This window comes from Ursus arctos, unplaced genomic scaffold, assembly GCF_023065955.2.
Source record: "Ursus arctos isolate Adak ecotype North America unplaced genomic scaffold, UrsArc2.0 scaffold_2, whole genome shotgun sequence".
In the NCBI taxonomy this organism is placed as follows: domain Eukaryota; kingdom Metazoa; phylum Chordata; class Mammalia; order Carnivora; family Ursidae; genus Ursus; species Ursus arctos.
Window position 1 is genome coordinate 24,928,880 of NW_026622874.1, and position 14,441 is coordinate 24,943,320.

At 41.3% G+C, this 14,441-nt stretch overlaps 1 protein-coding gene across 1 annotated transcript in view; it reads right to left on the reverse strand.

Moving 5' to 3' along the window:
• CACNA1E (calcium voltage-gated channel subunit alpha1 E) overlaps positions 1-14,441 on the reverse strand; it is a 310,736-nt gene that overhangs the window by 205,627 nt on the left and 90,668 nt on the right. Inside the window, exons 4-6 of the mRNA XM_057315519.1 lie at positions 13,691-13,794; positions 12,478-12,630; positions 11,116-11,297 (exon numbers count right to left, since the gene is read on the reverse strand). Coding sequence (XP_057171502.1) covers positions 11,116-11,297; positions 12,478-12,630; positions 13,691-13,794 — 439 coding nt within the window. The remainder of the gene's footprint in view (positions 1-11,115; positions 11,298-12,477; positions 12,631-13,690; positions 13,795-14,441) is intronic.

The window sequence follows — 14,441 nt, forward strand, 5'->3', positions numbered from 1 at the left end:
GTAAAATTCTTACCAGAGTTAGTTTTCTCAGATCTCTGTCTGTAGGGCCCAGTTGAGGATAAAATTTCACTGTCTCTTCCTTTCCAAATCCAGACTTATTGGTTATTGATCCTTTCTCTTTCAAGGATGACTGCCTTCTTGTCTTGCTCTACGTCCTAAGAACGTGGTTTGGCTTTCTTCCTGCTGCGGACATGCAGGTTATCAGTTCCTTCCTTTGGCTATCTTTGGGAGTAGCTCTAAATCTTGTGAAGATAACATCTTTTGCACCCTCTTTGAGGACACCCCTTAGGTCCATGAGGTTTTTTAATACTGCCAGACGTATTTACTGTTTGCTGAAACCCGATTAGATATTTGAAAGGAATTAATAACCCTATGATCAGAAATTTTGCAAAATTAGAAGCTGATACTCAGAGCCTGCCTAATAGCAGTATTTTTTAGGCCCTCTCCCCTAAACTAATTGTATGTAGAGGGAAAGAAAAACATTCCAACATAGGCGAGTGGGTGTGTCAGTCCTTTCATAAGCAACTAATCGCATCTATTCATCTCAAAAGGCTTGTAGATATTATAAAAATTCTGGCCTCAGGGAACAAAAGTCCTTGGTGCATTCCTTCCCTATACCTTTGAGGTGCAAATGTCCTTCCTACCTGGTCTTCTTCAAGAACTCTTATCTAGGCCATCTCTTTGAAATGCAAACTTCAGGGAGGAAATTCTTACCAAAAAAAGAACAGAAAGGGGAAAGGTTATTTTAAAATTTAGCCAAATAAAAATCTTAAGTGTGTTCTCCACAAATATTAATAAAAAGCATTAGCCACCTGAGCAAGTAATCTTAAATTATTCCACCTGCCAGAAAGGTATTTTGGATCCAACCTCTTTTATAACTACTTGATTCATGGCTAATATTTTTATTTTATTTATTTATTTTTAAAGATTTTATTTATTTATTCGACAGAGATAGAGACAGCCAGCGAGAGAGGGAACACAAGCAGGGGGAGTGGGAGAGGAAGAAGCAGGCTCATAGCAGAGGAGCCTGATGTGGGGCTCGATCCCAGAACGCCAGGATCACACCCTGAGCCGAAGGCAGACGCTCAACCCCTGTGCCGCCCAGGCGCCCCCATGGCTAATATCTTTAAATGGAAGGCATAAGGTTTTTTTGTGTCTATGTGTATCTACATATATGTGTTGCACATGTATGATAATGTTCTATCTCTGGATATTGGTGTTTGACTTGGTATTACCAAAATCAATTTGTAAAAGAACTCTATTTAATTGGCCTAAAGATAATTAAGTGCTTTATGAATCATGTATTCATAAAATTCTTAGAATTATAATGAAAACTAACCCAAATGCCTTTCAGGTTCCCATGATCTCAGATAATCTTTAGTAATCAAACATTAGTTTATTAGTTTAATTAAAATAGACATTATCTTTAAAAAGTTATCAAAATTAAAAATAATGCCGACATACAACTTTTATTCTACCTGGGTTAACTAGTCAAACATATTCATACTGTCTCTGTTACAAAGCTCGTCACAAGAAAAAAATAACTTCGTATTGATGAAGGAATAGAAGGCTGGCTGAAGACAAAGCAGAAGCTGACACCCTGCAAACCGCCCCCCCCCCCATGTATGCAACATTCCTAGGCACTCCTGGCTGCCCTAAAACTAAGGAAAGGACCTGCAGCTCATTGATAGGGACACAGTGATAGTGTAAACAGCCTTGGCTTGACAATAGCGGGGCCTCCAATATCCTGTGAGTCTTCTTTGACATATGAAGGTATCTGCAGCTCATTGATAAGGGCACAGTGATAGTGTGGACAGCCTTGGCTTGACGATGGTGGGGCCTCCAGTGTCCTGCGAGTCTTCTTTGACATATGAAAGTGCTTTCTCAGCCTCCCTTTCTCCTCACCTCCCCCAACCCCATGGTATATAATCAGCCACCTCTCACAACCCAGGGCAGCAGCTTTCTGCCCACGGATCCTGTCCCCATGCTTTAATAAACCACCAATTTTGCACCAAAGACACCTCAAGAATTCTTTCTTGGTCGTCGGCTCCGGACTCCACCTCACTGAACCTCACCTATATTCTACGACTTCATCAGTAGGATGAAATTTTCTAAGTGCTCTAAACATGATTGCTGAGAACAAGTGAATTAAATAGATGTAAGTGGGGTAAAAAGTCTTAAGATGTTCTTAATAGTTTCTCCAAATCTTTTGGGTAACCTGAAACCTTAAGGTTTTGCCAAGTTAAATTAAATGATGGATACTCAGTATATATCTGGATCATTACAAATAAGATAAAATACTGAAACATTAATTACTGAATATAAGTTTATTCACTTTGGCTTCCTTTTACAGAGGAACTAAAGATATTTGGGTCTGTTAGTTTTGTGCTATGCTGAAAAATTTACTATGAGAAAGTGTGTGTTTCTAGAAATTATAAAAAGTCTGCCAAACCACAGAATGCTAGTGTAGGAGACAGCTCATAATTGTTTATTCTTACTAAAAGGTAAGATTTTTGAGGGTTAAAAATTCTAACATATGTAATTAAAGTCACTAAGGTTTGTAGAATAGGAATCTTTGGAAAGGAATTTTATGCATGGTCAGGACTTGCTAAGATTGGAATGAATTTAATTAAGTGAATGTGTTTTAATATCAAAAGTAAGCTGGTGCGAAATTAGAATTTGGTTTTCTCTCTGTTAAAAGAACAAAGTTTTATTGGACTATTGGTCTGCTCTTGATAAAACACTGTGAAAAGTTTTCTTTACTTTTTAAGTAATCTGCCTGAACAGCAAAGATTTTGTGTCTTACCAAAACAATTTGCCATGCTTCATGTTATCTTTATAACATGTCAGGTCATTGATTACTTAAAGAAAATTGAGTGTTCTCTATTTAAAAAGCTAAGTTCTTTTTTTAAACTTTCTGTATTTGCCTATGAAGTCTCTAATTGTCACTATTGTTAAATATATAACTAAGTATTGTTTCACAATGACTTATAATCTAACTTGACTCTTTTAAAACCTTTGATATTTTTTACAAACTTCCCAAATTAAACCCTAAATAAAGCCTTTTTGCCTGAGAACTATTTTTGAGATTTTTCAGAGGGTCCCTGGAACATCTCAAAAGACTGATTTCTTTCCTTATGAAAAGTGAGATGTTACACTAATTAGGCTTATTGGATATGTTAAATTACATAGGGCATTGTCAAATAAGAAGTAATACTAAGTCTTGGGGTGCCTGGGTGACTCAGTCGGTTAAGTGTCTGCCTTCGGCTCAGATTGTGATCCCAGGGTCCTGGGATTGAGCCCCCACATTAGGCTCCCTGCTGAGTGGGAAGCCTGCTTCTCCCTCTCCCGTTCCCCCTGCTTGTGCTCTCTCCCTTTGTCAAATAAATAAATAAAATCTTTAAAAAAAAAAAAAAGTAATACTAAGTCTTTATGTTGTATTTGTATAGGAAAATCTTATTAATGTTCTAGAAATTGAATGAAATTCCTAGAAATCTGATACGTCCTGATATATAATGCTATCAGTCATAATTTTATAATGCTATGTGTCACAGAAATAACCAAATTTCTTTGTCAATTCCATTATGACAAACTCTTATCAGATCTTTAACAATGAGCACTGCTTAAGTCTTTTGTCATTTACAGGCAATTATTGTTTTACTCAGATGCTTTTGCAAAAATGTTCCACAAAGTGTTTCATCTTCAAGGAGATTCATAGGAAGGACTTTGGCAAGCAAAGGTTCTGAAAACTTTAAGATAATAAAACTGAACTGGGTAAGACTTTCCAAGACTAATGAAAAAACTGGATTCAAGCAGAACAAGTATTAACTACATGGGACTGAATAAACCAAGGGGGATAATTACAATGCTTTATGACTTTTTGTTTGAAACATTGCTGGTTCTTTAATGTTTTGTTTTTCTAGATATAAGAAACCTTTTCTTAAGCTATCCATGACTTATAGCAGTTTGGTAAAGTACATCTTTGTAAACAAAGATGAAACATTTACTTTTTCTCCCTACCAAATTCTTCCAGAAATCAGAAACTCTTTAGTATTCTTTCCATGGCGATAGAATTAGTTATGTGCAAAAGCTTAACAAGAATCCATTCTCCCTGTAATAGAGCACAATGGAAACATTGGCAGTATTACCAAAGCTTTGACTGGAATATCATATTTGAGAAAGATGTGTATAGACTCAGGTATGACCAGAAGTTTAAGTAACTACTTGGAAAGATTATCCTGATATCTTTATAAGGTTCCTGGCAGCCTTACCAAGTAAGGAAGGAAGGTCACTGCCTAGTAGACCCAGAAACATCAAGATATTTTGAGGGACCTTGAGAAGAGAGGAATTCAGCCAGATTATAGGTATTACAGGCAAAATCTACGGCAAGCCCTTGCCTTAGCTTCCTGGCCTCAAAGAATTTTAAGAGTTCCGCCTGGGATTCCCTAAGAAAAGTTCCAGCAAAGCCGTCTTTAAAAAGAACTTACGTAGTCAATCACTATTTTTGCTGCATTTATGTAAATAATCAGGCCATGTTTAATGCAAATAAGTGAGTATTATTATGATTATCTTGGTTAAAAGAATGAGACTGATTGTAGAGAGAAAAATTATGTTTGCACCTTTGTAGGTATTAATTTCTAGTCCTGTTAATTGTCTTTGAGGCTTTGTTCTATACCTATAAACTGGACTGGATCCTGAATTGTTCCAGTTTCCTCAAATATCTGGCTACAGCTCTCCAAACTAATGTTTCCAATTAGTTCCTTTTTGATTCAGAATCACTAAGAACAGAGACTGCCCTTGCATGTTCTTGGAAGGCATTATATCAGGTCCTCCTCACCACCCAAACTTCAGAGATTTGAATTTTAGGTATATATTTCACAACTAAAGAAGGCTCCACTCAACATAGGGTCCCATACACCAGCTGGAGACCTCAAAATCAAATTGACGAGGAAGAAAAGTAGCTGATATTGAAGTAGACTGCTTCCACCCAAGATGCTGGATCAAGGCTTCATATTTTAATTAAGCATAAAATTCTTCTTTTCTTTCTTTCCTTTGCTCTGGCATTGGTCTGGAAAGATAATGCCATCATCTGTATCTCCCAGGCCATTGCTAAGACCTTTCAGACTGCTAGATTTGTCATAAAAAACTCTGATCTGTCCATTAACAGTGCCTCCTTAGTGGGGGTGATTTGTGCCCCAACAGAATTTGTCTTTATCTATAGCGGTTATCATTCTTGGGCCTATGAATCTCCAAATGGCTGGCATATAACTGAGGAACACCTCTTAAGCTAACTGCACCCCTACCTTTTCACAAATAGATTGTGCTACTTCATTGGTCAATTCCCCTGAATATACAACATTGAGTTAGAAAAGATCTACCAGGAAGTGTTTCATGATTCAGGATTTGCTTCCTTTGTCAGTTTTCTACTTCCCTGGTCAGGAGTGAATACAAATGAGGCTCTGATCCAGAAACTCTCCTTAACTCTTGAAAGCATTGCAGAATCTTATGGTAAAACAATAGCTACCCAACAAAGGTCTTTAGACTCTCTGGCCAAAGTTCTTCTTGATAATAGGACAGGCCTCAATTGTCTTAGCTGAGCAAGTAGCCAGCACCACCTGCTGTACCTGAATTAACACTTCCAGGAAAGTTGAAACTCAGCTACATAAGGTCACCGAATTGGCTTAAGAAAGTGACTCCAAAAACAGGGTCTTTGATTTATTGGATTTTTATTGGTTTGGGTCTTGGGGACCATGGCTCTGAAATATACTCTAGATACTGGGAATTATCCTACTTCTAATAATAATAGTAGTAGTCTCCCTGGCACACTATATTCTCTCAAAAGCTTTAAATGCATGTTCACAGCCACTAATCACCAACCAAATAATCTCCCTAAGACTCGAATGCCAGAAAAGAAGTGAAGAAAATGACTGACTAAAAAATTGTGGGCTTGAAGTTTTGACCTGTGAATACTAGAGATTCAGAAACAAACAAATGAACAAACAAAAAAACACCCTATCATGACCTGTGAGTATCACACAGAGGATCAATAAAAGCTGTAAGAACTTCAGAGCAGTAGCTGCAAGAGGCACTAATGCCTTAAATTTTGATCACATCTTTCGGTTAAGCTGAGATTCTGATAAAAAAGGGGAAATTGTTTTTTTAAAAAAAAAAAAGAAGAAGAAGAAAAGAAAGAAAGAAACAACAGGCCTCAAATAGAGTCACTTGTGCTGACCCCACATCAGGAAACAAGACTTAACATCTAATTGTAGTTTCAGCGTCTCCCAGGAAGGTAACCTTTAACCAGTACATCGGGAATTACCTGATCAGCATTAGTGAAGTAATCTTCCTGAAAGAGCCCTGCCTTTCACCCAGAGGAAGGTGACCTTGCCTGAAACAATCCACTCTTTGTTAGAAACTTCCTTTTTCCACTCCTGTCTGCCTATAAAAGCCTTCCATTTTGTACAGCTCCTGGGAGCTCCTTTCTTTTGCTAGATGGGATACTGCCCAATTCATGAATCACTGAAAAAGCCAACTTGATCTTCAGATTTACTCAGTTGAATTTTATTTTTTTAACATTGGGCATAACACACTTGAGCAAAATCTTAAAGCAAAAAGTGAATAACTGTCAACTATTTAACAAATATTGACTATATGCATCTGAGAGAAGGCAACTTAAAACAGAGCCACAGGCACTGGTACAGACCAAAGAACCGAGAAGTGAGGAAGACTCAGAAAGCATCCAGACTACAAGCTGCCTCACACAAAAAGCCAGTAAAGTCTGTAAACATCTCTTCCTCCACAGTAGCACAGAACATCCTTGTCAACCAGCTGTGTCTGTACCAGGAGAGAGGGCACCCCTCTGAGAAACTTGCACACCCGCATGACTTTATTAATACCCAGGGAGAAGAGAAATGGCTCAAGCCTCAGAAATACAGATGAAAAATGATGGACTTTAAGAGCAAAGGTTTGAGTAACTGCAGACAGAGACTGGGAACCTCTGCAAGCTGCATGTGAGTCCTGATAACAGGAACAGCAGATAACCCCAAACCGGAATAACAGGGAAATACGACAGACCCAAAGCAGGAGGAGCCAGTTCTCAGAGACATAGGCAGTCCAGGTGACCAGGGCTGGAAGTTAATACGGGAGCCAGGATAACTAACATCTGTGATCACAGGCAGAATGTAGCGGACTGAAGGGACACCTGCCCAGGGTAGGAGAAATAATATGAATTAAACTAGCAAGAATAGGGGAGGATTTGCAAGTTGAGGAGACCTTCAGAGAGACAGTCAAAACAGGAAGAAGCAGCCAGCAGAACTGTAGACTGCTTTGCATTCTTTCTACCACAAGAGGGAGGGAAGCCAAGAATACAGTTGGAGTTTGACCAAGCAGAACTGAAATTTGGGTAGAGACTAAATTGAGCAAGCATGACTGCAGGTCGCCCCCACAAGGAGAACCCCCTCCCTGCCCCTTACAATAATGCATTCTAATGAGAAAAGCCACGTGCAAATAAAGTTAAAAGTAACCCAGAGCATGTACACTCAGTTGATGAATTGTTGAACTCTACACCTGAAACTAATGATGTACTATTTGTTGGCTAATTGAATTTAAATTTAAAAAAAGGAAAAAGTAACCCATAGCAGAGCAAACAAAGTCATAGGAGGAATTCAGGGAGCATCTGCATAGCAGAAAAGGGATGCAAACAGGAGGGAAGCATTTAAATTGCATAGAGAAAGGTTAAAACCAAGGCCACATGCTTGAGAGAGCTTCTGTGTACTGTGTAAACCTGAAGGTTCTCCTCCCGGTTCGAGCACAACTGGCGCCAGTATATCCTACATACTTGTTGCCACCAGCAAACAGAAAACGCACTGGACTGAGAAATGGGAGCTCTCCCATCCCTTGTGGCCAGGGTGAGGAAATACAGCAGCTGGGTGGATTGAGCCTTCCCAGGAGACTCGGTAGGAAGGGAAACCGACAGTTATATTTGCATCTTATTGGGACGGTGGTGATAATGGCAGAGTGAGAGATTTTCTATATGCAGAAACATCCACATATGTGTACTTGAATTTATGATACTGAATGTATTAGTTATTAATGGTTAATTGCATGGTGTGCAACCAGTTCTAATATATATGTAAAATTTTGTCATTACCAAGTCCTGACTTAAAAGAAAAAGAAGAAAAATACTCAGGAATTGTTGAATTGGCTATAAGAATCCTCAATTTCTCAGCCATTACCTTTCTTAGGCATCTCTCATCTCACACTTTCAATGGGTATAGCAACAGTGAAAGGAATGATACATGAATTAGCCTGTACTGTATACATTATTTTCCTCTCTCCCTGACCCCCTCTTCCTTTCCAAAGCTGAATGGCTGAAGTTGGGTAATTGAAAGCATTTATGATGTAACCCCACCATATATTGCAAGCCTTATCCCCAGCAGTATAAAGAATCGGCCTGTCTGAACCTGCTCTTCCAGAAACAGACAACCCTAACTCCAGGACGTGCATCCAGCTTCTGTAACAGAGTCTGCCTGGGTCATGCTTCACGCCCCAGTTCCCTGCACAGCTGAAGCCCAGCCCTGGCTGGCTCTTTCTTCCTAGGGAGCCACACTTTGTCCTTGTTCCACCGGCTGGAAAATGAGCATCTTTTTCATCCAACTTCTCCTATATCAAGGTGTAGTTATCCACCTATAACTATCACCTCTACCTGTGGATTCCTGGCTCCCTGCCCCTAGATCCAATGTTGTGGAAAGTGACATCATTTCAAAGCAGACAGAAGTTCATTCTTTCCCATGAGCAGCCAGCTACATTTTAGAAACCAGCCCTACAGCTCAACTAATTCCCTCAACCCTAGATTCAGCCATGACAGTAGCAGGAGGCCTTCAGTAAACTGAAGTTCGATAGCAACAGACTACAAGTCAGAGAGAGTATGAGTTTGTGGCCTTGGGGGCCCATGCAATGAAAGGTTTCAGAGGATCAGCAGCTTGACCTCTTCTCCTCCCTGCTTCCTCACTGGAGCAAAAGTAGAGAAGAGGGCAAGATCACTGTCTCTGTGTGAGCTCTATACCTAGGTCAGATAGATAACTGGAGAGAAATAGAAATTTAAAAAGAGCACTGTGAGCGCAAGCGCCTTTTTCCCTCCATGTTTCCCTAGTACCTAGCTGAGTGTGTGGCCTATAGCAGATGCTCACTTAATATTTGTTGAATGAATGAACGAACACAGAAACTAATGCAAATGCTGGGTGATTTTTCAGCTGCGTTCCTACTTGTCTCAGCACCATCAGAGCCCTGGCTCAGGAGGACCAACAGATCACGTCTGTATGTTCAAATGCAACACTTCTCCTTTCAGGCTTTCAATGCATTTATCACATCACTTAGGTGAGTCTACACATAAAATTGCAATACATCACTCCCAGGCCCCACAAATGACACCAGCCACTGGGGGACCAGTGCTATAATTTCCAGAGACGCCTGGCTAATGTGAGTGACACGGCCTCAAGACATTTCAAATAAGGAGCAACTACACTCATCAATCTTGCCTCCCTCCCCTCCTTCCTGCTATCCCCCCACAACCGGTGAGAATCTCAGAATGTCCTCAAGGTGTTTCTAGGTCACAAGTAACCCTTGGGCTTGCTGCGCGTAAACTGGTCCTTGGGATTTCTTCATTGCCCTTTAGAGATTTAGCACAGGAGCCTGTGGCTCTTTTCCACAAAGCTCAAGCCTGACTCGCTCACCCGTAGGGAAATGGATCCAGATTAGTAATGGACAATTACTGAACACCAGTAATTGTGCCAGCCTTACACAAATCCTGGCTCTTCGGGCATTACAGTCTGGTTGAGTCTCTCCTGAGACACAGCATTTCCTTTCCCTCCAGTGTCGATTATATCCAGAGCTCCTTCTGGAGAGTGCTTTGTGTAAGCTACCCCATGCCCCACGCATTAAGTTTTCTACAGATAGAACCAGATTTAAAGGAAACAGAGGGCACCTTAGGGTAAAGGCAGTCTGTGAAAGCAAAGATAAGAGGCACAATCATTCCAAAGTATCTGCTTCAGGGTGGGCTGTTTAGACTCACAGGAGAGTGCAGACCTTTCTAAGCACCTACACAAAGGCAACCTACACAAACTGCTTTGCCCACTCAGGTTCCCTCTGCATCAAAGCACACACCTCCCCGACCCCTGTCATTTTAGAACTTGGACTCTGCCGATGCCTTTCCGCAGCTTGTTAAAATCAGACTCTGGGAGGCAGAAGATCCTTCAGTGGTCAGCCTGTCTAACTTGTGTCGCCATAGCGGAATCCCCTAACATCCCTGACAGGCAGCCAGACAGCCTTGGCTCGTGCACCAACTCAAAACCTTCCAAATGTGCCTGATCATATGAACCACCGGAAGCACTTGTAAAAAGTATATAGCCCACGAACTATTCAAAGCTACACAAAATCAAAACCTGCACAGAAGGGGCCTGTGAACCCGAATTTTAACAAGCATCCCTAGTGAGTCCTACAATTAAGCATGTTTCTTTTGTGCATGTAATGCAGTGGGGTTCTTGACAGTAGCTGCGTATTAGAATCAGCTAGGAAGCTTTAAAAAAATCAATGACAGGCCTTTACCTTTAGCTATTCCTACTTAATTTGTCTGGAGTGGAGCCCAGGAGGTGTAAATTTTTAAAGCTACTAGCTGATTCTAATCTGCAGCCACAGTTGAGAATAACCGTAATATCTTCCCAACCCAATGGTAAGCTCTTTGAAGCCAGCAACCAAGGAATCTCTTCCTTTTAATACTCCTTACTGAACCCCACCACCGTGTTGAACCTGCCATAAGACATACTCTTATCACTACGAAGTTGATCTCATTTAATGAGCTTTGTTCACCCATCCAATGGGATCCAATTTCCTAACTCTGCTAAAAAAGCTGTGAGCCTCCACTCAGCAAGAGGCCAGATGATAGGAGGATATGAAGTGCTACGACTTCTCACATTTGAATCTGCCCCCCGCAACACACACACACACACACACACACACACACAGCCCCCCCTTGTCCGAGTTTAACCAGCCCAAACAATGCCAGAAGGCTCATTCCAGGGTTCTTCCCTCTTGCTCCAGGCCCCTGCCAGCTCTACTCACATTGTACAGCACGGTGGTCCACCCTTCCATGGTGATGCATTGGAAGACGGTCAGCACAGCAAAAAGGATGTTATCAAACTGGGTGATCCCATCATTGGGGCCAATCCAGTCCCGGCATTCATAACCAGCTGGGCAGCCCTGCACACCACATGGGTGAGGGGGGTCAAATCCTTCCAGAATACCTGCAGACACATTTGGAGGGCAGGGAATAAACCACATGGTGTTTAGCATGAGCTGGAAAGAACTCCAGGAAGCCACAAACACTCAATTCTATTTCCCACATAACGGTGTGTCCTTCTTTCTCTCTGGATTCCTCCCACCTCTGGCCTCTCCTCATCTCACGGCTCATATACCACATGTTCATCCCAGTGTTTCCCAATCTTTTCTGAATATGGAGCCTCTCCTCCACATGGCCTTCATTTCCTGCAGGCCACATTCTCTACCCTCTCCTGAGTTCCACAAGAAATGACAGACTGGATCACACAGAACAATCTGAGGTGAAGGCAGAATCTTACTGAGTTTCTAAGTTCAGACTGTAGTATAGACCCTGAGTTCTTCCTGAGTTTCCTGGGGGTAATTATAAACTACAGTCCCTTCACAGTGGGTCTCAACTCCTTATTCTTCTGGCCTAAATTCCTAGTCTTGAATAAGACAATCAATCAATCAATCAATAAAACTCCAAGGTAGAAGGTGTCCTTTGAAGATTCTTTTTAAAAAACATAAACATTATACTAAATTGGACTTCTTCAACCTCTACCCAACCCCCTTTCCTGCTAGGGTATTCTATTCAACTTGAAAAGAACAAATAAGATACAAAGAGATAAGAATCTGGGGTCTGTGAACAACACAAATCTCCCAAGCGCCCCTGGCAAGCCAAGCTCAGAGCTTCCTCATCTCTTCTATACTGTCTGTGGGACGTAGCAGAGAAGGAGGAAGGTCATGAGATGGATCATGGAGGGAAAATGTCTGCACATATCTAGAGAGACCCAAATCTGACTCTGGACTCCTGGATCTCCCTGGCCTGTGGGCCCAAGAGGACACTGTACAGAGTATTTCTTCAGACAGGTGGTTTTTGACATGCATTCTGACAACCTTCTACCATGGGACAGGGGATCTGAGACCTCCTGTTTGAAATCCTGATTGCAAACGTAAGAGGTCATTTGCTTTGCAATATCAGTAGCCAATGGGGATCTTTAGTCTAGGCTGCTTGTGCCTCAAAAAGCTAAGCAGAAGTTTCTGATTCTAATTCTTGGGTTGGAACAGAATATTCTCTTCCAACCAGTCTCCCAGTGACCTGAAATTACTCCAATGACTAGAGGGGAGAGGAAGGGAAGAAGTAGAAGGCAAGAACAATGACCCTACCTGAATTGTTCGTGAAACACGCGCGGTGCAACTTCCCACTGTAGAACTCCAAGCCAATGATAGCAAACATCAGGATGGCAAAGAAGAGCAGAAGGCCAATTTGCAGAAGAGGCACCATGGCCTTCATGATGGACTTCAACACAATCTGCAGGCCTAGAAGGAAAGAAAGACAAATTGAGCCTCCCTGAGCACCATTTGATACAGCAGGCTCCCTTTACCTTCTCCTAAGAGGAGAAGGACAAGTCCTTGAGGGAAAAGAACCACTGGTCCTGAGATGATGAAGACAATTTGCAAAGAGACAACCAGAACAGTCAAGTCAAAGACTACCATCACTCCTACTCCTGGAATCAATCTCATGCTCCTTCTCATAATTCTCTGATCATTTACATGCCTATTACTTCTCCCTTCTTTGTTTCACCCATGTTGCCTTCTGCTTATCTTTTACAAACTTATTACAATGTGCTTCTTTCCTAAATGAAATTAAGCCTGGCCCTGTTAGGCTCTAAGTCCTATGAGAGCAAGGACAAAGTTTACCCCCCCCCCCCACTACTCTGAGAACTGGCTTCTCCTCCACAGTGGTGGAATCACAATTAGTACAATCACTATTCATAAAATACATATACCTTGACCCAGAAATTGTAATTCTAGGATTCTAGCCTAAGAAAATAAGCAGAGATTTGAATAAGACTTAAGTAAAAAGATGTATGTGGTGGCCCTATTTCTAGTTGGAAAAAAATGAAAATAATCTAATGTCCAGCAACGTAGAAATAAATAAATAAGTCATCCTGTATATGATAGGTTATAATATCAGACTTTTTGAATCATATTTTTGAAGAATTTTTAATGTCAGGAAAATCAAATGCTTCTATGACAGGATCCAAAAGTATACACACAGTATGATCAAATTATATTAAAATGCACAGGAAAAAATGCATAAAAATATAGGATAATGAGTGCTTTTCCTTTTCATTTTATAACTTTTTTTTTTTTACTTTGCAAATATTCTACAAGGATTTTCACTATCTTTAAAATCTGGGGGGAAAAAATTGCTAGATTTTAAAGTAAAATGTTATGCCAGATTTCTGCCTCCCCACTCTTTATTACCACTGGAGAAATCGTTTCTTGTTTATCCCAAATTCCTTTGGCCCCAGACCCAGTGGGGACACATGAGTAAAGCTACAGCAGAGGAGAAAGAAGAAACACAAGTGCTCACTAGGTATCCCTGACACGAGCTTCAGGGGCCTCAGGACGCGCACAGCCCGGAGGGTCCTCAGGTCCACGTGTGTGTTGAAGTGGGTTCCTGCCGTGGCCAGGATGCTGCAGATAGAGACACAGAAGGTCAAGGTTACCACCGTCTGGCTTTCTTGCCCTGTTCCACGGGGGAAGACAGGCTGAAGAAGGATCAGCCTGGAGAGCACACAGAGCTGATGCCAGCTGCATGTGGGCGCACCTGAGCTTGGGTGAATCATTGGTGGTTCTGCCTGGAATTATATTTAGCCACATCTGGGTTTTACTTTGCAAAGAAGGAAAACTTCTCATCACACCAGAATCCTAGTTCCAAATCATGAGTAGAAGACCAGCTCCCTAGCATCTGTCCCATTCCTGCCTCCAAACCTTGTCCCCTACTCTCCTCTCTATTCCTCACCAACCTCCAAACTACCAAGACCCCTGGATTTTGTATTTCAGAATTTTCTTCAATTCCCCTGTCTCCTAACTCCTTCGGGGAATTTCTCTGGATCAGCTGCAGTAAAGGAGTAACTCGTTCTTCTCCACCTTGGCACTTACGAGTTTTTACCGAACAAATCAATCACACTGATACTTATAAATTAGGGAATAACTTCACTGGTCCTCATACAGCACTTTTATAATTGATCCAAATCATTGTATAACTCAGATTTGGTTTCTTTGCTTCCATTTTTCCACTTCCACAGCCAGATACACACACACACACACACACACACACA